At 47.8% G+C, this 22,528-nt stretch overlaps 1 protein-coding gene across 10 annotated transcripts in view; it reads right to left on the bottom strand.

Moving 5' to 3' along the window:
• RANBP3 (RAN binding protein 3) overlaps positions 1–22,528 on the bottom strand; it is a 100,081-nt gene that overhangs the window by 61,651 nt on the left and 15,902 nt on the right. For 8 of the 10 annotated variants that reach the window (XM_038771752.1, XM_038771751.1, XM_038771748.1 and 5 more), the window contains exon 2: positions 6,245–6,300. In XM_038771752.1, the coding sequence (XP_038627680.1) occupies positions 6,245–6,300 (56 nt within the window). Of the gene's footprint in view, positions 1–2,696; positions 2,806–6,244; positions 6,301–8,125; positions 8,209–22,528 lie in introns of those variants that run through there. The other 2 variants (XM_038771750.1, XM_038771749.1) reach the window with 2 other exon arrangements.

Genomic DNA, 22,528 nt, shown 5'->3' on the forward strand with positions numbered 1-22,528 from the left:
GTGAATGAGGAAAAATTTAAAAGACAAAACCAAGACAACCCAAGAAGCTTATGGACAATAAATGCAGCAGGTGTCCCAGAACCTTCGGCTAAAGGAGAAGTTTTCTAGCTCCTCAACGCTTATGCGGGGCTCTCCGAAACCCAATCACAAACAGACACTGCCAACCTCACATTCTAAAGTTTAACAGGCACTGCTGCCGCTTCAATCTCCCCGTGCCGTGCCTACAGAGCAGAGGGCAGGACCACTCCCCGGATGATGTGATGGGTGGACTTTCAGGCACTCCACTCCCCCTCCTGCTTTTCCACTCTTCTCCAACCACACTTCTCTCAAGCCCCCACCTACTTACTGGGCCTCCCCTGTCTCTCTGCCGACCTATCAATCAATCAAGGAATGGTATTTATTCATTCATTCATATTTATTGAGCACTTACTGTGTGCAGAGCACTGCACTAAGCGCTTGGGAAGTACAAGTGCTTACTGTGTGCAGAGTACTATACTCAGCGCTTGGGAGAGTACAATATGGCAATACAACAACAGAGTTGGCAGACACACTCCCTGCCCACAACGAGCTAGTCGAGCTCCATGCCCTTCCTCCTGCCCACAACTCATATCTTCATTCGTTCATTCAATCATATTTATTGAGTGCTTACTGTGTGCTGAGCACTGTACTAAGCGCTTGGAAAGTACAATATCCTGACAGATCTTGCTTCTCTCTCCACCTTCAAAGCCCTCCTGAAATCAGATTCTGATCTCCCGTCACTTCATCACTTCTACGCCATCAAAACACTTGACTACCCAAAGCCGCTCATGGGCAATCTCATCGGGTTCCTTCTGGTCTATCGCTTCTAGTCTGTCTCCTCCACTGGACTGTACTCTCCTTGAGGGCTGGGCTCGGTCCGCCAATTCTACCGTCCTCTCCCAAGAGTTTAGTACGGTGCTCCACACGCAGCCGATGCTCAAATACTACTGGTTGCCTGGACTGGCCGAAGCCATGCCCTCATTGCTGCCCCGTCAGACCATGGATGAGCAACTTAAACAATCAGCTCCAAGCGGCTAGGACCACACTATTGCCTTTTTCCATCCAAAAACGGGGCCATGCCAGCCCTTCCCTCTATTTCCTATCTTTTAGCATTTCTCTAGCCTTGGACAAACATTCCCTGCAATTCCATGAGGTTACAGTCTTTGAAAGGCCATCTACAAATAAGGGAATACCTCAATAGTACTCCGGATTACTCCATTTGTGGTAGGCGAGCATATATTGCCCACATTATTAGTAATTAGAATCTTAATACTGCATTAATACATTACTTTAGTGGCATAACTGGTACTGGAGTTCACACACTGAAGAAAAATTAAGCTTGGATCTACCAATATAATTAAAAGTTTATCCATTTCAAGAGACTAGTTAGTCTATTGATCATACTTATCGAGCACTTACTGTGTGCAGTAAGTAAGCAAGGGCTTGCGAGAGTACGATATAACAATACAACAGACACATTCCCTGCCCAAAACGAGCTCACAATTTCAAGTACAAAGAGAACCATGTTCAGAGAAAAGCCCAAGGATTCTTTCCCCCAGCCCAGGGAACTCAAAGTTTCAGGTGCCCTTATGATAAGAAAGTCATAATGGGAGGAAGCTGAAAACATTCAGAATGGCTAAAATCTACGGATGATAATAAAGCCCTTACTGTGTACTAAGGGCTTGGAAGAGTACAAGGCAACAGAGCTGGCAGACACAATCTCTGTACACAAGGAGCTCACAGTCTACAGGCGGAGACAGACATTAAAATAAATAACAGATATGTAAGTATGTGCTGTGGGGTGAATACCAAGTGCTGAAACTGTGGAATATCCCCCTCTAGGCTATAAGCTCCTCGGGGGCAGGGAACATGCCTACCAATTCTGTTATAGTGTATTCTCCCAAGTGAACGCTCGGTAAATACAACTCACTGATTAAAAGGTGCGGAGCTAAGCACATAGATTATGCAGAAGGGAGAGGGAGTAGGGAAAAAGAGGGCTTGAGAGACCTCTTGGCAATGTGATTTTAATAAGGTGGGGAAAGTGGTGGTCTGGCAAATATGGACGGGGAGGGAGTGCCAGGCCAGAGGGCATGGGAAAGGGGTCAGAGGCAAGATAGATGAGATCGGGGCACAGTGAGCAAGCTGGTGTTAGGGAAGCGAAGTGTGTGGGATTGAGTGAATTTGATTAATAAAAAAAAATTTTATGCTGTTGTTACCGAAGGTATTTACAATCTCTCAACGGGAGAGGGTTTGCCTCCTGAGCACCCTTTACCAAATAAAGTAACTCAAAGGGTTTGCCTAGACTAGGCAACAGAAAATGCCAGCACGAGGGCCAGAGAGTGGCTCATAAAGCTACCCTAGGGGGAACCAGCAGCTGAACATTTAAGCGTGGCCTAGTGGAGAGAGCAAGGGCTTCGGAGTCAGAGGATGTGAGTTCTAATGCTGGCTCCGCCACTCATCTGCTGGGACCTTTGGCAAGCCACTTAACCTCTCAGTTACCTCATCTGTAAAATGGGGATTAAGACTGTGAGCCCCATGTGGGACAACCTGATTACCTCGTATCAACACCAGCGCCTAGAACAGTGCTTGGCACATAGTAAGCGCTAAACACCATTATTATTATTATTATTACTCCCAAAAATCATGGCACTTTGCAACTATTTCAAACAAACAGGCACCTTCACGATGTTCACAGCGTTTCTCTCCTCTTCGGCTGGAGGGGGCCCAGCAGATTACATCTCAGCAGTGATGACTGTAGAAGTGCTGGAAACGGCAGCAGCCCCATCACAACCACAGCTCCCCCCCACCCCGGGGGACCTGATAAATACTTTGGGACCCCCCCCCCCCGCGCCCCCCCCGGTTGCCATGGCAACTCTTTTTGATTGTTGACGTCTGGTACAGAATATGCAAATTACACGCACTGATCATGAACAGCGTGACATATATAACTGCAAACTCCTAACTCTCCTGCCTCTTTACTTTTGCTCATGCTGCTGCCCGGGCTAGGAACTTCTATTCCAATATGACAGAACACAATCCTCCCCTTATTCAAAGCTCTCCTGAAAACGCTCTTCCTCCAGCAATCCTTCCCTGATTAACTCCCAGCATCCCAAAGCCATATAAACCCATCAGCCATCTCTAACGTGTGTGCATGTTCAGACTAACATTCATTCTCGGCACTTAAGATCAGTGGTATTTATTAAGCACTTACTGTGTGCAGGGCACTATTTTAAGCACTTGGCAGAGTGTGCTACAGAAGAACTGGTAGACATGATCCCTGCGCACAAGGAGCTTACAGATTGTTCAATTCTATAGTCAATCATTTATTTTGATTACTGCTTGTAATCCCCATTAGAGGCTAAGTTCCTTATGGGCAGGGAATGTTTCACTTCTTTGATTTGGGATTCCCGGGCACTTAGTACTGTGTGCTGGGCCCAGTGGGCACTCAATAAATGCTGTTACTAATACTAAAGAACAAACGATTGTTGTTGGTAAAATAAGCTGACAGACTTATCACAGATTTAAAAAACATGCGAATGACATTCTAAGTGTAGTCGTCAGCAACACGGTATTATTCAGGGGCAAGAGAAGACAGCCCAACTAGCCAGGCCTGACGGTGCGTGGCGGGGAGACAGGGGCCACTTTCCGAGAAGGGCCACTGGAGTCAAATAACCTGAGTTATCGATACATATTTCCACCTTCACTTCGGAGTAGCTTAAAAGGAGCTCACTTCTGACTTCGTATTTGCAGGAACTTCAAATCGTAGATCTTTTGTTGTGCAAACACATTTGGAGAGAAATGGGTAATGACAGGTACTTAAGAGGAGACACAAAACTGGAAAATATCACTCCGCAAAAACTACGGCACACCAAGTCCCCCTAAAATGTAGGGGTTGCGCTCTTGCAAGAACCCCACGTTAAGAAAAATCTGCACTGCGATCACCTGTTCTGCCCCCACGGTCTTATCTGACACTACGGGGCCCTGTGTACTAGTAGGCCGAAGGTGGCAGATGATAGTTTGCTAATGCCCCAACAACGTCCTAGCCAAAAGATCAAGTGAAAACGTGTGAGCACAGAACCGAGATTAAATGCAACAGAAAGGTTTTCCAACCTTCAGCCGTTTCTGTAGCAGGGGGATTTCGACGACAAAAAGGTTTATGTTCGTACAGGACTCTATTTGTAAAAAGAAGATATCCCTGAATGATTATTCGCTGAGCAAAATTCCTTTCTCAATCCTTATTTTCCCATTTACTTCAATTATCAACTGAGAGCCAGGATCCTAGACAGTCCAGACCCCTCCGCAGCGACTTGACTCTTCCCCCCTCAGCACTCTAACACACTTAACCATCTCAGCAGGAGCTTGCTGACAAAAGGAAAACCTCCTGCCCCCTTGGGATTTTTTTCCTCCTCCGGTTGTTAAAAATCATCTCACATATCCAAGTTGCTTCCCTGTGGATCGTCTCCCCCAAGCTACACAATACAGGGTTGGAGGAAGGCAGCCGGGTGGCCAGGTATGAAGGAGAAAATGGAGTCTTCTGTCAAAAACAACAAATCTGCCTCAGTCCTGAGACTTCGGGCCCGAGAAACCACTGGGAGGAACCGACGCGAGTGACAGCGGGTAGCACCGGCCCACTAGCCTCTTGGCCCTGCCCCTTGTGTTCCTTCTGGGGGCATCGACTACAGCAACCTTGCCAAGTGCATCCGAAGGACTTTGCCAGGCAGGGCCGTTCATGGCCGGAGTGGAGCTCATAGTTGACGGTGGGCGGCAGCGCTTGGAACCAGCAGGCTAGAAGCAGCACGACCTAATGGATAGAGCACGGGCCTCGGAGCCAGAAGGACCTGGGTTCTAATCCTGGCTCCGCCACTCGTCTGCTGTGTGACCTTGGGCGAGTCACTTGGCTTCTCTGGCCCCCAGTTACTTCATCTGTAAAATGGGGATTAAGACCGGGAGCCCCAGGTGGGACTTGGACGGTGTCCACCCTGATTAGTCTGTATCTACGCCAGCGCTTAGAACAGTGCCTGGCACATAGTAAGCGCTTAATACCACAAAAAAAAGAAAAGGTTGCCCTGGTGGCCAGTCTCCAGGTCAGCCAGCTTGAGCCGGTCCACCTCCCCACCGCGGCTCTTGGGTCAGAAACATTCCCCACTGAGAGCAGAGCCCCAGCAAGCTATCCCCTACTTGCCGAGCCAAGACTACAACTCTCTAGGCTGTAGGCTCGCTACAGGGAGGGAACGTTGTCTGCTAATTCTGTTGCACCATACCCCTCCCAAGCGCTTAGTACAGAGCTCTGCATAGTAAGCGCTAAATGAATAGCATTGATCGACCGACAGAACCCAGGTCCACTGGCTCCCAGGGCCGGGCGTGCGCTTGCCACTGGACCAAGAAGCCCTACGTTGAGCTGTTGTAGAACAAGGAACATCCACCCCTGCTTCAAAGCACTAGCAGGCTGGCCAAATAAACCAATGAAATCCCCAAAGTTGTCAATTTCAAAATACTATTTCGCATATGCATCAACCGTTCTTTCTTCCACCACCACACCCCTACTCCCCAATGAAAATGGGCCAGGAAAGAGAAAAAAAAAACCCCAAAACACTGCTTCTTAAACTTGGTCCCCGCCCTCTTCCAAGGCAAAGGTGTCGGCTATCTCCCAGAACGCTTTCCATGTACAATCAGCAAAACCCCCAGTGATACAGCAGGTTGGAAATTCTTAATCAAAAATGGGACCAGTGCCTTGACTGTGAAAATAGATAAAACAAATGGACTGCAGTCATGCAGAGAATTTTTACACTAGCAACAATGAGAAGGAGCCTGTTCCAAGCTTCACAAAACAGAGTTGGTTGCAACCCAAAAACCTCCAGTGAAGGCTACAAACTACATTTTTCCCCTCTATCGTCAGCTGCAACCCAAAAAACTCCAACGAAGGCTAAACACTACATTTTCCCCTTTATCCTCATGTCTTCCAATCTTCTGTTTCTATTTTGTTTAAAATTAGAAATCTCTCTTCTCCCACAATAGGCCAGCCTGCTGCCTTCTTTTTCGGTCCATAATAATTTGCAGTCTCCTTCATTGTTAGCTGCTGAGATTCAAGCCCTGATCATCTTCCTAGCTTCCTCAATTCTGGAGCCGCAACAACCTATACATATACGGTTCTCCTCAAAAGTTGGATCTTAAGCCCAGGCTAGCAAAGCAGAGAGCACATATAAGATAGAATATCCTGGCTCCTTACCTTCTGTCCTTTATCCTTCTGAAATACAAAGACTGGTGGGGCAATGGCCGACTTCTCTGCAAAAACAAAACAAAAAACAAAAAAAAAAACACAAAAAAACAAAAAAAAGTAATTTTCGACCATTAAACACAGCTTAATCCTTTTCATTTTTTTAAAAAAGTTCTAAAATAGCAAAGGAAAACAAATCCATTAGAATGCAAAAACAATCAATTAGTGTACTTCCTCCTACCAGATGTTTTCAATCCAACCCCAGCTCCATTATCTGCATCACCTGACAAGCCTGGACACTAGACTCGGAGGATAATTAAGTTTTCCAAATTGCTCCAGAGGACTCCAGGTCCCTTGAGAGCATCCCCTCGACCACCTGCCTGCTGCTCCCAAATCAATCCTGCCAGCACACCAGAGCCCAAGTCCCTGACTCCTTCAGGAAATTCAGCAGGATGGAGGGGGCAAGGTGGGGTCAAAGAGATCTAGTTGCCAATGGCCATGACATACCCACCGAGCTGTTGCACGAAGAACAGGGGCAGATTGAGCTGGAAGCTCTTCTTGCCTACAGATCGCTCTGTTCCCCCGACGAGGCCCACTCTGACTACATCTACCTTGAAGAAAGAACAACAGGAGAAGCCTTTAGGCATCTCCTTGGGGTTTGGCCTAATTTTTTTTTAAAAAACAGTATTTGTGAAGCATTTACTATGTGTCAAACACTGTTCTGAGCTCCGGGGTAGATACAAGTTAATGAGGTTGGACAGGGTCCCTGTACCGCATGGGGCTCATAATCTAAGTAGGAGGGAGATCAGGAAAGCCGAGGCAAGGAGACGTTAAGTGACTTGTCCAAGGTCACACAGCAAGCAATTAGCAGAGCCTGGATTAGAACCCAGGTCTTCTGACGTCTAGACCTGTGCTCTCTCCATCGGCCACCTTGCTTCTGAGAACTGAGACTTCTCCCCAGACCCATAGGACCACACTGGCCTACAGCACAGGCACGGGGTCCGGGCTTGCCGAGGCTTGGCTATTACTCGCCTGAGACCCGACCTGGGCCACCTGGAATCTGCCCCGCGGCCTTGGGCCAGAGGACTGGAGTAAATGTCCACTCAAGGGCCCTTTCAGCTCTTTAGCCGCATTTCTGGATAGACCGAGCCCAGATATGGACATTTCTACTGTGCTTGGAATTTTTTTCTCCTCCAATGAAAATACCAAGGGAGTGACTCAGCAGGCTCCCTCTCCTCAGTACAAGTCTCTCCCTAGTAGTCCAACTCGAGTAGAAAGATGCATTCATTCTTTCAGGCCACTAGGATACTACTATTCAATGTAACGGACAGGGAGTCCTTGTCTTAGAACTGAATTCTGGCAAGTGGCGCTTCCAACGAATCCAAATTAACCCCCTGGCTTGGCTTTTTGACATCAGGACCGGCTTTAGGACAGAGGCCTCCTTTATGGCACATAGTCTGCTTACCACCTAGAGTAGTACAGTGCTTCCGGGAAGGTAAAAGGGATGAGCCCACCAGCCCGGGGGACCGTGCCAGGCTGGTACGTGTGCGTGCGTGCGCGCGCACGCACACACGCACTCATCTACAGATCGAGATACGTGCACTTCAAACCCCTCCCCGCCCTCCCACCCCAGCCTCTTCCATTTTCCACCGTTTAAATCCCCTCCCCAATCTCCCCTGAAATTCTTCTCCATTCACTGGCTCCCGGGCACTTTCCTTCACCCTCCTCCAACCGGCCCCCATTTAAGCGCTACATTTTTGGGTTTGGGGTATGCAGCTGGGTCTCCCCCCCAACCCGAGGCCTTCACAGCCACGGGGCCAGGTCGGATCGACTAGGACGAAGGAGGAGGCCTGGGAGTAAACAGGCACTGCTCACCCCAACTTCCCTACTTACAGCCAGCGGGGACCGGGCCAGCGTGGTAGTCACCTGATGGGCAGCAAACGTTCCCACCCTGGTCACCCCAGCCCCCAATGGTTGTGGCGGTCCTAAAGAGATGGGGGAAAGAAGGGGGAGGGGGGGGAATGGAACACTGTGGGTTTCCTAGAAATTTTTCATTTTTGTGGATAAACCACCCAGCACCAACTCCCACCCCAACTCCCGAGCTCTCCCTTTGACGGGGCTTTTGGTCACCATGTCTGTTTTCCTTCGGGCCCAGAAGAACCTTACTTCTTTCCTCCTTCCCCACTTGTAACCTCCAGGGGGAAAGAGTTTTCACTTAAGATTTTTTGGTATTTGTGGCCGGACTGCCCCACTACCCAGGCCTAACTCAAATGCTGCAAACCCCCGAAATCTCGGTCAATCGATCACATTTATATCATCCATACTGTGTGCACGGCACTGTATGGAGCACCTAGTAGAGTATGATGCAATACAGTTGGTAGATACAATCCCTGCCCAAAAGGAACTTACAGTCTAGAGGGGGTGACAGACATTAAAATAGATTACAGAGAGGGGAAATGGGAGGGAATTAAGGATATGTACATAAGTGCTATCTGGGTGAATACTGAGCACTAAGGGGTACAGATCCAAGCGCATGGGCAATGCAGATGGGGGTATGGGCAAATAGGGGAAAAATGAGGGCATCATCAGGGAAGGCCCCTCGGAGGAGGTGTGATTTTAGTAAGGTCTTGAAGATGGGGAGAGCAGTGGACTGTCAGATATGAAAGGGGAGGAAGTTCCAGAGGGACGACGTGAGCAAGGGGTCAGTGGCGAAGACAGTCAAGATCAAAGTAGTGAGTAGATTGACACTAGAGGAATAAAGTGTGTGGAATGGGTTGTAACAGAAGATCAGTGAAGTAAAGTGGAAGGGGAGAGCTGATTGAGTGCCTTAAAGCAGATGGTAAGGAGTCTCTGGTGTGGAGGTGGATGAGCAATCACTGGAGGTTTTTGAGGCTTTGCGGGATATGGATTAAACGCCTCTTTAGGAAAATAATCCAAGCAACAGAGTGAAGTATGGACTGGGGAAGGGAGAGACAGGAGGCCAGTGAGGAGGCTAATGGAACAGCCCAAAGGTGGGCTAGAATAAGTGCTTGGTTCAGCCTGGTAGCAGAGCCCCTTCTAGACTGTGAGCCTGCTGCTGGGTAGGGACCGTCTCTATATGTTGCTGACTTGTACTTCCCAAGTACTCTGGACACAGTAAGCGCTCAATAAATACGATTGAATGAATGAATGGATAGGAGAGAGCAAAGGTAGAATCAAACGGATTTGATGACACTGAATAAATGGGCTGCATGAGTAATGGGTCAAGGACAATGCCAAAGTTTTGGGCGTGGGACAGGGAGGATGTTGTCCACAGTGATAGGAAACTCACGGGGAGGACAGCATTTTGGGTGGAGAGATGAGGAGTTGTGTTTTGAACATGTTAGGTTTGAGGTGCTGTTGGGACACCTAAGTAGGAATATTCTGAACGCAGGAGGAATTGTGAGACTGCAGAGGAGAGGGGTCAGGGCTGGTGAGGTAGGTTTAGTAATCATCCTCATAGAGACGGCAGTTGAATGATTTCTCCGTGGGAGTGGATGCGGATGGAGAATAGAAGGGGACTCAGAACTGAGCCTTGAGGGACTCCTACAGTTAGGGGGTGGGAGGCAAAGGAGTTGATTTATATACTTGTACATACACGTGTTTGTCCCGTTGTGTTCTAAACTAGGGACCATGACCACTGACACCTCCCTCCTTTTGGGAAGCAGCCTGGCCTAGGGAAAAGAACCCAGGCCTGGGAGTTAGAGGACCTGGGTTCTAATCCCGGATCTGCCACTTGTCTGCAGTGTGACCTCGGGCAAGTCACGACTGTAAAATGGGGATAAAAATCTGTGTTCTCTTGTCAGCTGTGTGACCTTGGGCAAGTCACTTAACTTCTCTGAGCCTCAGTTACCTCATCTGTAAAATGGGGATTAAGACTGAGCGCCCCACGTGGGACAACTTGATCACCTTGTATCCCCCCCAGTGCTTAGAACAGTGCTCTGCACATAGTAAGTGCTTAAAAAATGCCATTATTATTATTATTATTACTTTCACCATGTGGGACAGGGACTATGTCTGACCTCATTAACTGGTATCTATCCCCGCACCTAGAAAAGTGCTGGACACATAGTAAGCGCTTACAGATACCATAATTATTGCAATTCCTGATTAGTTACCCCCTCACATTTCCTCTCCTTTCAACTCCACCTATCAATGATTTTTATTGAGCATTCACTGTGCAGAGCACTGTATTGTACACTTATGAGAGTACAATAACAACAGAGTTGGTAGGCATGATCCTTGCCCTGAAGGAGTTTATCATCTACCTGAAGAGACAGACATTACAATAAATGACCGAGGGAGTGGCAGAATATAAAGAGATGTACATAAATGGCGTTGGGGTGGGGTGAGTATCAAAGTGCTGAGGGGATGGATGCAAGTGAACAGGTGAGGCAGAAAGGAAGGAAACTCGGGTGCTTAGTACAGTGCTCTGCACACGGTAAGCGCTCGATAAATATGACAATAAATGGAGAGATGAAAGGTTAGTCAGGAAAGACTTCTTGGAGGAGATATGATTTTAGAAGGGCTTTTAAGATGGAGAGTCGTGGTCTGTCTGACATGGAAGGGAAGGGAGGGTGTGAGCAAGGGGTTGACAGCCAGAGAGACAAGACTGAGGTCCTCGAAGTAGATTGGTGTTAGAGGAGATGAGCAAGGTTAGGTAGGAGAGGGAGAACCAATTGAAAACCTTAAAGCTGAAGATGAGGAGTTTCTGTCTGATGCAGAGATGAACGGGCAACCACTTGAGGCTACTGAGAAGTGGGGAGACATGCGCAGAAAGATTTTTGAAGGAAAATGATCCGGGCAGCAGAGTGTAGCATGGACTGGAGAGGGAAGGCAGGTAGGACACCAAGGAGGCTGATGCAGTAGTCAAGGCAGGATTCATTCATTCAATTGTATTTATTGAGCGCTTACTGTGTGCAGAGCACTGTACTAAGCGCTTGAATGCTCGGACCAGTGTGGCAGTAGCAGTCTGGATGGCGAGGAAAGGGTGGATCCTAGAGACACTGTGAAAGTAGATCCTACACGATTTGGTAAATGACTGGATATGTGGGTACAGAGAGAGATAAATTGACGGCAACACCAAGGTTGCAGGCTTGGGAGGTGGGGAGGATGGTGGTGATGGGAAAGATGTGGGGAGGAGAGGGTTTGGGTGGGAAGAAGAGGACAGGTTAAGCTCGAGGTGCCGCTAGGCCATCCAAGTAGTAATGTCCCGGAAGGCAGGAGGAAACGCGAAACTGCAGGAGAGAAAGATTTGCAAATCATCCACGTTGAAATGGTGACTGAAGCCGTGTGAGTGGATGAGTTCTCCAAGGCAGTGGGTATGACTGGAGAACAGAAGAGGACCCAGAATGGAGCCTTAAAGGGCCCCCACAGTTAAGGAGTGGGAGGGAGAGAGGGGAAAAAAATCCCTCGTCAAGAGTTTCTGCTTGATGCACAGAGGGACAGGCACCATTGGAGGTTCTTGAGGAGTGGGGAAACGTATGTGGAAGGTTTTAGAAAAATGACACGTGTGGCAGAACGAAGTAAGGAGTAGAGAGGATGGAGTGAGACGTCGGCAAGTAGGTTGATGGAGCAGTCAAGACAGGCTAAGACAAGTGCTTGGAGCAGTGTGGTAGCAGTTTCCTTCCCAGCCACCTCCACCCGCGCATCTGACCTCTCCTCAATGCATGTACATTATCCCCACAGCACTTATGTTCTTATCTGTAATTTATTTATATTAATTACTGTCTCCCCCTATAAGCTCGTCGTGGGCACAGACTATGTCTGTTCATTATTGTACTGTACTCTCCCAAATGCTTAGTACAGTGCTCTGCACACAGTAAGCGCTCAGTAAATATGATTGACTGACCTTATTAAAACACTTAGCCCACCCCTCTTCCCTCTGACTGCTATATTTAACAGCTCCTTCTCCACTGGCTTTTTCTCCACTGCTTTCCCATAACCTGAGGGCTCCCTCCAATTCATTCGTTCATTCAGTCATATTTATTGAACACTTACTGTGTGCAGAGCACTATATTAAGCGTTTGGAAAGTACAATACAGCAATAAAGAGAAACAATTCCTGCCCATAATGGGCTTACAGTCTACAGGGGGGGAGACAGACGTCAATACAAGTAAGCCGGCATCAATATAAACAGAATTATAGATATATACATATAAACGTAAGTGCTGTGGCAGGGAAGGGGGGGGGAAGAGTAAAGGGAATGAGTCAAGGTGACACGGAAGTGGGGGTGCTGAGGAAAAGGGGGCTTAGTCTTGGGGGAGATGCACCTTCAGCAGGGCTTTGGTGCAATTCGTGGATTTGAGGAAGGGTGTTCCAGGCCAGAGGTAGGATGTGGGCCAGGGGCTGGCGGTGAGACAGGCGAGATCGAGATGCAGTGAGAAGGTCAGCACCAGAGAAGCGGAGTGTGCGGGCTGGGATGTAGGAGTAAAGGGAGGTGAAGTAGGAAGGGGCAAGGTGAGTTACTGCCCCATCTCCCTCCAAACTCCTTGAAGGAGTTGTCTACACCAGTTACCTCTACTTCCTCTCCTCCCAATCTCTCCTTGACTCTCTCCAATCTGGTTTCCATCCCCGTCACACCACAGACATTGCCCTCTCAAAGGTCACCAACGAGCTCCTTCTTACCAAATCCAACAGCCTCTACTCCACCCTAACCCTCCTCAACCTCTCAGCTGCCTTCCCCTGGAAACATTATCCAACCTCGGTTTCACTGACACTGTCCTCTCCTGGTTCTCCTCCTCTCTGGTCGCTCATTCTCAGTCTCTTTCAGGGACTCCTCCTCCTAAATGTAGGGGTCCCTCAAGGCTCAGTTCTGGGTCCCCTTCTATTCTCCATCTACACTCACCCCCTTGGAGAACTCATTGACTCCCATGGCTTCAACTACCATCTCTATACAAACGCTTCCCAAATGTACCTCCATCTCACCTATCTTGCAGCTGACTCCCCCCCACCCCGCCCTACCAACATCCTGCTTCTGGCTTGAAACTCCTCCGCTCTTCATATGCAACAGACATTTACTCTCCCCATCTTCAAAGCCTTATTAAAATCACACCTCCTCCAATAGCCCCCCCGCCCCATCTCCTTTTTTCCCTCTCCCTTCTGCATCACCCTTGCACTTGGATTTGCACCCTTTATTCACCACTCCCTCAATCCTGCTGCACTTGTGTACGTCGGCATTATTTATATTAATGTCTCCTCACCCTCAAGACTGTAAGCTCCTTGCGGGCAGGGAATGTGCCTACCAACTCTGTAATATTGTACTCTCCTAAGAGCTTAATACAGTGCTCTGTACAAAATAAGTGCTCAATAAATCTGACTGATTGATCTGCTTACCACCTGGGCAACGAAGTGTTTTCTTACATTTGTTTTGAAGCTGATATTGACACTTCAATGGGGGCTCCCTCACCCTCCTGCTGTGGGTTATGGAGGACAACAATTCCATGGTTATCCTGTCCACACCCTTCACAATTTTGAAAACTTTAATCATATCAGGTCTCGGGAGTTGGTGTTCCTGAGAACATAGTAGAGCTGTACAGAAGAGGGGACTCAAGATGACCAAGGGAATTCAAAATTTCTGCATGATGACTGGCTGAAAAAAATTAGGATTCTCAGGCTGGAAAGACAAACACTGAAAGGGGATGTGACTGAACACCAAAATAATTAGGGTATTCATTACTAAAGCCTACAAAATCATGAAGAAATTGTTGTCAGTACAACCCTAACCATTATGTTGGATGTCATCGAGGGCAGCCATTCCACAGCTCCCCAGAACATCCTGTTGCTGCTATTCACAGGTGAATGAATACTGGACTGGATGGACAACTGGTCTGACAGTACTAGCATTGTATATGGTTTTAACAGTCACAATTAATCTACTGAATTGAAGGTAGGTCCCCTCCCAACGGCTTCCCAAATTTAATTCACCTCAACTGGTTTTCATTCCTAAAATTCCCTTCTGAAAAAGTGCTAAAATAATGATTTGAAAATATATTGCCACTACTCGCATTGGGGAAATATATATAGTACCAAAAAGAATGCAGGCTTTTTTTTTTGGACAAAAATTACCATGAGGCTGCCTGAGTGAAATCAATTTCATTCAAACCAAATTCATCCTACTTAAATGATTCGTAGCAATACTTAATTTTAGTAGTGATTATGACAAATTTATAAACAGTCACTAATTTGTAGCATCACAATCACTAAATTGTAAGCTCCTTGAGGGCAGGGATTGTTTCTACTGACTCTCTGTACCCTCTAGTACTTAGTAGCACTCTGCACAGTCTGTGCTCAATAAACTCCATCAACTGATTGATAACATGTGTTACCTTTGCCTTCCCCAACTAGATTGCAAACTCTTGGTAATTTCCCACAGTGCCTAGTATAATGCTTGGCACACAGTGGGCAAACAATGTCTTTCATCTGACTAGGACCTCCTGTCCCTAAAACACCCCACACAATCCACTCATTTTTCCTTTGAGAACAGAGGTCTTATCACCTGGGTTGTGCTTACATTCTCTGCAACCCTGAGTCATAACCCACCCTGCCAATACCCCACGCCATGAGAAAAGCACAAAATGTGGCCATCTTCTAACTCTCTGTACTTCCCCAAGACCTTAGTACAGTGCTCCGTACACAGCAGGCATTCAAAAAATACTGACATGTAGTCTAATGGGGTAGGTAGCAAAGGCATTACATCCAAAATAAGTTTTTGAACCAAGTTAAAAATCTGAATGTAACCTGTCCAGAGCAGCCTCTTAGTTCTCAGGAATTGGTCCAAAACACTTCCTCCCGAAAAAACACTCTACTTTCATCAGATAACTCCTGAGGTGATTATTTGTTAAACAGAATAAATTGTAATTCAGTAAGTAAAAGAGCAAATAACGGGTTTCTTGGGTTCACCTTCTGAGTAGGCAAATTTGATATCCTTTGGGTGCAAGCAACCCAACTGCGAAATCAGGTTTAAAAAAGTCAAACCACGCCAATAATAAATGTATTAAATGATTTATAAAGACAGAGGCACACTTCAAGGTACCATTTCTTAGAAAGACTTGCATTTTACATCCAGAGTTTAAACTTGAACATGTACTCAGGTTCACTGGGCAGGCTTACCAGTTTTGGAAGTGCACGAGTTAATTTTTCCTTTGACACAACTCTCCTTAGCCTTACAAATAAGCTGGACTTATTGAGTGCCTCTGTGTAACTTTGGCAGTGTAAGCGGGCACAATCCAGTGGTGGGTGTAAAACTCATGTTTGGTTACATGGTTGACTTCAGGGACCTAGAAGTGTACAATCGACTACTGTAGTTGAGCAGCCTGCTAGCTGCCCTAGGTGCTAAACATTTTCAAACACATCTGATGTCAACGCCAGGCAGCAGCAAGAGACTCGGGATTAGAGTGTGTGAATGAAGAAGAGATGAAATGAGCAAGTGCATCGGTTGTGGGCCAGGGAAGAACCTCAGGGCTCAAAACTGCCTTAACACAAACAGAAGCTCTTTAAACGATGAAAACTGTCAAGTTTGGGGTGCCCTGAATGCGGTGACTGGGCAATCGATGGTCTTTATTGAGGGCTTCCTGGGCGCACAGCACTGTGTGAAGCACTTGGGAAAGTGCAGTACAACAGAGTTGGTAGACACGATCCCTACCCGCAAGGTGCTTACAGTCCATGGGGGAGACATTGAAATAAAAGTGCTGTGGGGAGGGGAGTGCTTAAGGGGTACACAGCCAAGCGCACAGTTCATTCATTCATTCAATCGTATTTACTGAGTGCTTACTGTGTGCAGAGCACTGTACTAAGCACCTGGGAGGTACAAGTCGGCAACATATCGAGACGGTCCCTACCCAACAACGGGCTCACAGTCTAGGAGGAGACAGACAACAAAACAAAACAGGTAGACAGGTGTCAAGTCATCAGAATAAATAGAAATAAAGCTAGATGTGCATCATTAACAAAGTAAATAGAATAGTAAATATGTACAAGTAAAACAGAGTGATAAATCTGTACAAATATATATACAAGTGTTGTGAGGACGGGAAGGAGGTAGGGCGGGGGGGCGGATGGGGGAGGAGGAGAGGAAAAAGGGGGCTCAGTCTGGGAAGGCCTCCTGGAGGAGGTGAGCTCTCAGTAGGGCTTTGAAGGGAAGAAGAGAGCTAGCTTGGCGGATGTGCGGGGGGAGGGCATTCCAGGCCAGGGGGAGGACGTGGGCCGGGGGTCGACGTCGGGACAGGTGAGAACGAGGTACGGTGAGGAGGTTAGCGGCAGAGGAGTGGAGGGTGCGGGCTGGGCTGGAGAAGGAGAGAAGGGAGGTGAGGTAGGAGGGGGCGAGGGGATGGACAGCCTTGAAGCTGAGAGTGAGGAGTTTTTGCTTCATTTGTAGGTTGACAGGCAGCCATTGGAGATTTTTGAGGAGGGGAGTGGAGTAACATGCCCAGAGCGTTTCTGCACAAAGCTGATCAGGGCAGCAGAGTGAAGTATAGACTGAAGTGGGGAGAGACAGGAGGATGGGAGATCAGAGAGGAGGCTGATGCAGTAATCCAGTCGGGATAGGATGAGAGATTGAACCAGCAAGGTAGCGGTTTGGATGGAGAGGAAAGGGCGGATCTTGGCGATCTTGTGGAGATGAGACTGGTAGGTTTTAGTGACGGATTGGATGTGTGGGGTGAACGAGAGAGCGGATTCGAGGATGACACCAAGGTTGCGGGCTTGTGAGACGGGAAGGATGGTAATAAGAATAATGATGGCATTTGTTAAGTGCTTACTATGTGCAAAGCACTGTTCTAAGCGCTGGGGGGATACAAGGTGATCAGGTTGTCCCAAGTGGGGCTCACAGTCTTAATCCCCATTTTACAGATGAGGTAACTGAGGCACAGAGAAATTAGGTGACTTGCCCAAGCTCGCACAGCTGACAATTGGAGTCGGGATTTGAACCCATGACCTCTGACTCCCAAACCCATGCTCTTTCCATTGAGCCACGCTGCTTCTCTAGTGCCGTCTACAGTGACGGGAAAGTCAGGGAGAGGGCAGGGTAGATAAGGAGCTCAGTCTTGACACCAAGGGGAAGGCAGATAGGGAAAATGAGTTCTTCGTCAGGGAATAATAATAATTATAGTATTTGTTAAGCGCTTACTATATGCCAAACACTGTTCTAAGCACTGGGGTAGATCCAAGGTAATCAAGTTGTCCCACGTGGGGCTCAGAGGCTTAACCCCCATTTTACAGATGAGGTAACTGAGGCACAGAGAAGTTAAGTGGCTTGCCGAAGGCCACACAGCAGATAAGTGGCAGAGCTGGGATTAGAACCCATGTCCTCTGACTCCCAAGCCCGTACTCTTTCCACTGAGCCACGCTGATTCTAGGCCTTTTGGAGGACGACTTGATTTTAGGTGGGCTTTAAAGGTGGGAAGAATGTGAAAGGGGAGGGAGTTTCAGGCTTGGCAATTGACGCGGGCCAGGGTTCGGTGGTGGGATGGATGAGACGGAGGTAGAGAGAGGAGATTAGTATTAGAGGAGCGGAGAGTGCGGAGTGGGTTGCAGGAGATCAGTGAGGTAAGGTAAGAGGGAGAGAGCTGACTGAGTGCCGTAAAGCCGACAGTGAAGAGTTTCTGTTTGATGGGGTGGTGGATGGATCATCATCATCATCATCAATCGTATTTATTGAGCGCTTACTATGTGCAGAGCACTGTACTAAGTGCTTGGGAAGTACAAATTGGCAACATATAGAGACAGTCCCTACCCACCAGTGGGCTCACAGTCTAAAAGGGGGAGACAGAGAACAAAACCAAACATACTAACAAAATCAAATAAATAGAATAGATATGTACAAGTAAAATAAATAGAGTTAAAAAAAATATGTACAAACATATATACATATATGGATGCTTGGCACTTAGTAAGCGCTTAACAAATAATAATAATAATAATACGGCATTTATTAAGCGCTTACTATGTGCCAAGCACTGTTCTAAGCACTGGGGAGGTTACAGGTGATTAGGTTGTCCCACGGGGGGCTCACAGTCTTCATCCCCATTTTACAGATGAGGTAACTGAGGCCCAGAGAAGTGACTTGTCCCAAGTCACACAGCTGACAATTGGCGGAGCCAGGATTTGAACCCATGACCTCTGACTCCAAAGCCCGGGCTCCTTCCACTGAGCCATGCTGCTTCTCTAATACCATAATTATTATTATTAATTATTGTTATTATTATAACAAGTGGAGGGTTTTGAGGAGTGGGGAAACAGGAACCGAGCAATATTTCAGAAAAAGGATCTGGGCAGCAAAGTGAAGTCTGAACTAGAGAGGGGAGAGACAGGATTCATCAGTCTATTCATTTTATTAATGATGCATCTATAGCTATAATTCTATTTATTCTGCTGGTATTGACACCTGTCTACTTGTTTTGTTTTGCTGTCTGCCTCCCCCTTCTAAGCTGTGAGCCTGTTGCTGGGTAGGGACCGTCTCTATATGTTGCCGACTTATACTTCCCAAGCGCCTAGTACAGTGCTCTGCACACAGTCAGCGGTCAATAAATACGATTGAATGAATGAATGGTGTGTTTATCACTCTATTTTATTAATGATGTGGATATAGCTATAATTCTATTTATTCTGCTGGTATTGACACCTGTCTCCTTGTTTTGTTTTGCTGTCTGCCTCCCCCTTCTAAGCTGTGAGCCCGTTGTTGGGTAGGGACCGTCTCTACCTGTTGCCGACTTGTACTTCCCAAGCGCTTAGTACAGTGCTCTGCACACAGTAAGCGCTCAATAAATACGACTGAATGAATGAATGATGCAAGGAGGTCAGCAAGGAGACTAAAGCAGTAGTCATGGTGGGAAGCAGCATGGCTTTAGTGGAAAGAGCACAGGTTTGGGAGTCGGAGGTCGTGGGTGCTAATCCTGGCTCCGCCACCTGTCAGCTGTGTGACTTTGGGCAAGTCACTTAACTTCTCTGTGCCTCAGTTATCTCATCTGTAAAATGGGGATCAAGACTGTGAGCCCCAAGTGGGACAACGTAATAACCTTGTATCTATCTCAGTGTTTAGAACAGTGCTTGGCACATAGTAAGCGCTTAACAAATACCAACATTATCAAGCGCTTAGTACAGTGCTCTGCACCCAGTAAGCGCTCAATAAATACGATTGAATGAATGACTGAATGAAATGATACGTGCTTGGATCAGTAGCAGTTTGGATGGAGAGGAAAGGCCAGATTCTGCAGATGCTGTGAAGACAGAACCAACAGGATTCCATGACAGATCAATCAGTGGTATTTATTGAGCGCTTGGGAGAACAGAGTTGGCAGGCCCAGCCCTGCTCACAATGAGTTTACTGTCTAGAGGGGGGAGACAGATAATAATATCATCTGTAATATATAATTTATAGATATGTGCCTAAGGGCCGTGGGGTTGAGGGTGGGGCGAGTACCACATGCCCGAAAGTCACAGATCCAACAGATGAAGCAGAAGGGAGAGGGAGCTGAGGAAAAGAGGGCTTAATCAGGGAAGGCCTCTTGGAGGAGATGTGACCTTAAAGTTTTGAGGGTGGAGAGTGGTGGACTGGCATATAGGGAGGGCCACAGGGAAGAAGAGGGAAAGGGGAGCCTGGGGCAGAGTGTGTTTGCTGGGCTGTAGTAGGATATCAATGAGGTGAAGTAGGATGGGGTGAGCTGATTGAGTGCTTCAAAACCGATGGTAAGGAGTTTAATGCAGAGGTGGAGGTTTTTGAGGAGTGTGGGGGGTGGAAACAGGAACTGAACTTTTTTTTAGAAAAATGATCCGGGCGATAGAGTGAAGTATGGACTGGGGAGGGGCGAGACAGGAAGGCCAGCTGGGAGACTGATGCAGTATTCAAGGTGGGACAGTGATCGACGTAGTATCAGTTTGGATGAAGAGGAAAGGGCAGATTTTAGCGATGCTGTGAAGGTAGAACTAAGAGGATATGGCGACAGACTGAATACGTGGGTTGATTGAGAGGAGTCGAGGACAACACCAAGGTTAGGGGCTTGTGAAAAAAGGAGGGCAGTGGTATTGTCTATAGTGATGGGAATGACAGGGGAAGGGCAGGTTTGGGTGGGAAGATAAGGAGCTCTGTTTTGAACACGTTTAGCTCGAGGTGTAAGCGGGATATCCAAGTAGAGCTATCCTGAAGGCAGGACGAAATGTGACACTGCAGAGAATGGGAGGGGTAGGGGCTGGAGAATAGAGATGGTAGTTTAAGCTGTGGGAGCAAATGACATCTCCAAGGGAATGGGTCTAGATGGAGAATTGAAGGATCCCTAGAACTGAGCCTTGAGGGACACCCCCACTGCCTCATCTGTCTGGGGGGGGACAGACACAGAGGAGAGGCCTGCAAAAGAGACTGAGGAGTGACCAGAGTGACAGGAGAACCAGGAGAGGACAGTGTCAGTGAAGTCAAGGTTGGATAATGTTGCCAGAAGAAGGGGGTGATCCATAGCACTCAAGGCAGAACAGGAGGAGGATTAGGATGGAGTACAGGCCATTGGATTTTAGCACGAAAGAGGTCAGTGGTGACCTTAGAGAGGGCAGCTTCCAAGAAGTGAAGGGGGCAGAAGTCAGAATGGAAGGGGTCAAGGAGAGAATTGGAGGGAGTGGATGCAAACAACTTGCTGAGAGTTTGGAGAGGAAAGGTAGGAAGGAGATGGGGTGATAACTGGAGGGTGCCATGGGGATTTTTGGGATAGGGGACACATGAGCCTGTTTGAAAGCAGTGGAGAAGGAGCCATTGCAAAGTCAATGTTGAAGATAGTGGTTAGGGAGGGGGCAATTATTTCGATAAAGAGGGATGGGGTCAGAGGTGCAGGTGGAATGGGTAAAACCTGAGAGGAGTCAGGGAAATTTAGAGATATTGCTGGGAGGGATGGGAGAGTTAAAGAGGGGGCAAGAGGAGAGGAGATTTTAAGGGACCACACCTGATGGTTTTGATTTTATCAACCACACAGGTAGCCAAATCACTGGGGCAAGAGACTGGTGCTGGGGGCCGGGGGGGAGCAGGGGATTTGAGGAGGAAGTTACATGTCTGGAAGAGCTGGTGCAGGCAGGGGGCTCGTGAGCCAATAAGCATGGAGAAACAATGTTGTTGGACAGAGAAGGCAAAGTTAAAGCCAGTGAGGATGAATGTGAACTGGATGAGGTCAGCCTGGTGTTTGGATTTCCACCAGCAGCTCTCCACAGGAGCAGAGGAAGCAGATTGTGAAAGTGATCCAGGGCTGCAGATTAGTGGTATGAGATCAGAGGAGGGGCAGGGGAGCGAAGGAATTGAGTTCAGTGGAGAAGGCAGTGTTGAGGGCATTGATTTACATGCCAGGGGAAGAGAGATTGAACATAGAGACTAAGTGAGGCACGGTGACTTTAAATTAGAAAGCGTCAAAAAAATTGGAGGTTTCTACGGGGGAACAGGATGGATTTGCAGGGAGGGGCTGTGTGGGAAAGAATGCAGGTCATGATGTTGTGGGTGGAGTGAGGAATTTCAGAGTTGGTGTGGTTAGAGCTCGTACAGTCCGTGGAACTGATGAGCTCGAGCGTGTGGCCAAGTTGGTGAATGGGTGAGGTGGCAGGGAACAGGGCAGTGGAGTTGAGAGGAAGCAGGCAGCAAAAAGGTCGTGGGTACATTCACAAGGATGTTCAAGTCCCAGAGAAAGAGAGAAGGAAAGTGAGAAAAGAACTTTAACGGTTCAGAAAGTTGGAGGTGGGCTCTGGGAGGCCGTAAATGGAGGGCCAAGTAATAGGAATGTGTGGTAGAAGCAGACAATGTGGGTTTTAAAGGAAGGGAAAGAAGAGGGTGGGAGATTATCCAAAAGCTCCACTGGGGTGCAAGAAGGAAGCTCACTCCTCCCCCTTTCCCAGTAAGTCTTGGGTAACGTTGGGGAGGGATGGTGAAGCTCCCTCGGGAGAGACAGTATCATCTGGGAAAGCCAAGTTTCGGTGATAGTGTGGAGAGGCAGTAATCGGGTCAGGAACAGGTTAAGGATGAAGGGAAGCTTTCCCCATGATGGAGCTGGGGGGGGGGGGGGGGGGTTCCACAGACTGTACTTGGCTGAGGCTGGGGTGTGGGCATAGTGTGGGGTGGGGAGGGGGTTGGATGGGAGTGGGCTGATGGGGGCCATGTCGGGGAAGGGGGACATGGGGCTAAATTCAGCAAAAACAAGTCAACTCTCTAGCATGTGCACCAGAGGGGGGGTCCCTTAAGCAAGCATCCAGCTCCCCGCCCAGGTCCACCAGATCACAGTCATCCTGTTCTTTAAATCCCAGCTTGTGGCCTATTTCCTT

Source organism: Tachyglossus aculeatus, chromosome X1 (genome assembly GCF_015852505.1).
Source record: "Tachyglossus aculeatus isolate mTacAcu1 chromosome X1, mTacAcu1.pri, whole genome shotgun sequence".
In the NCBI taxonomy this organism is placed as follows: Eukaryota; Metazoa; Chordata; class Mammalia; order Monotremata; family Tachyglossidae; genus Tachyglossus; species Tachyglossus aculeatus.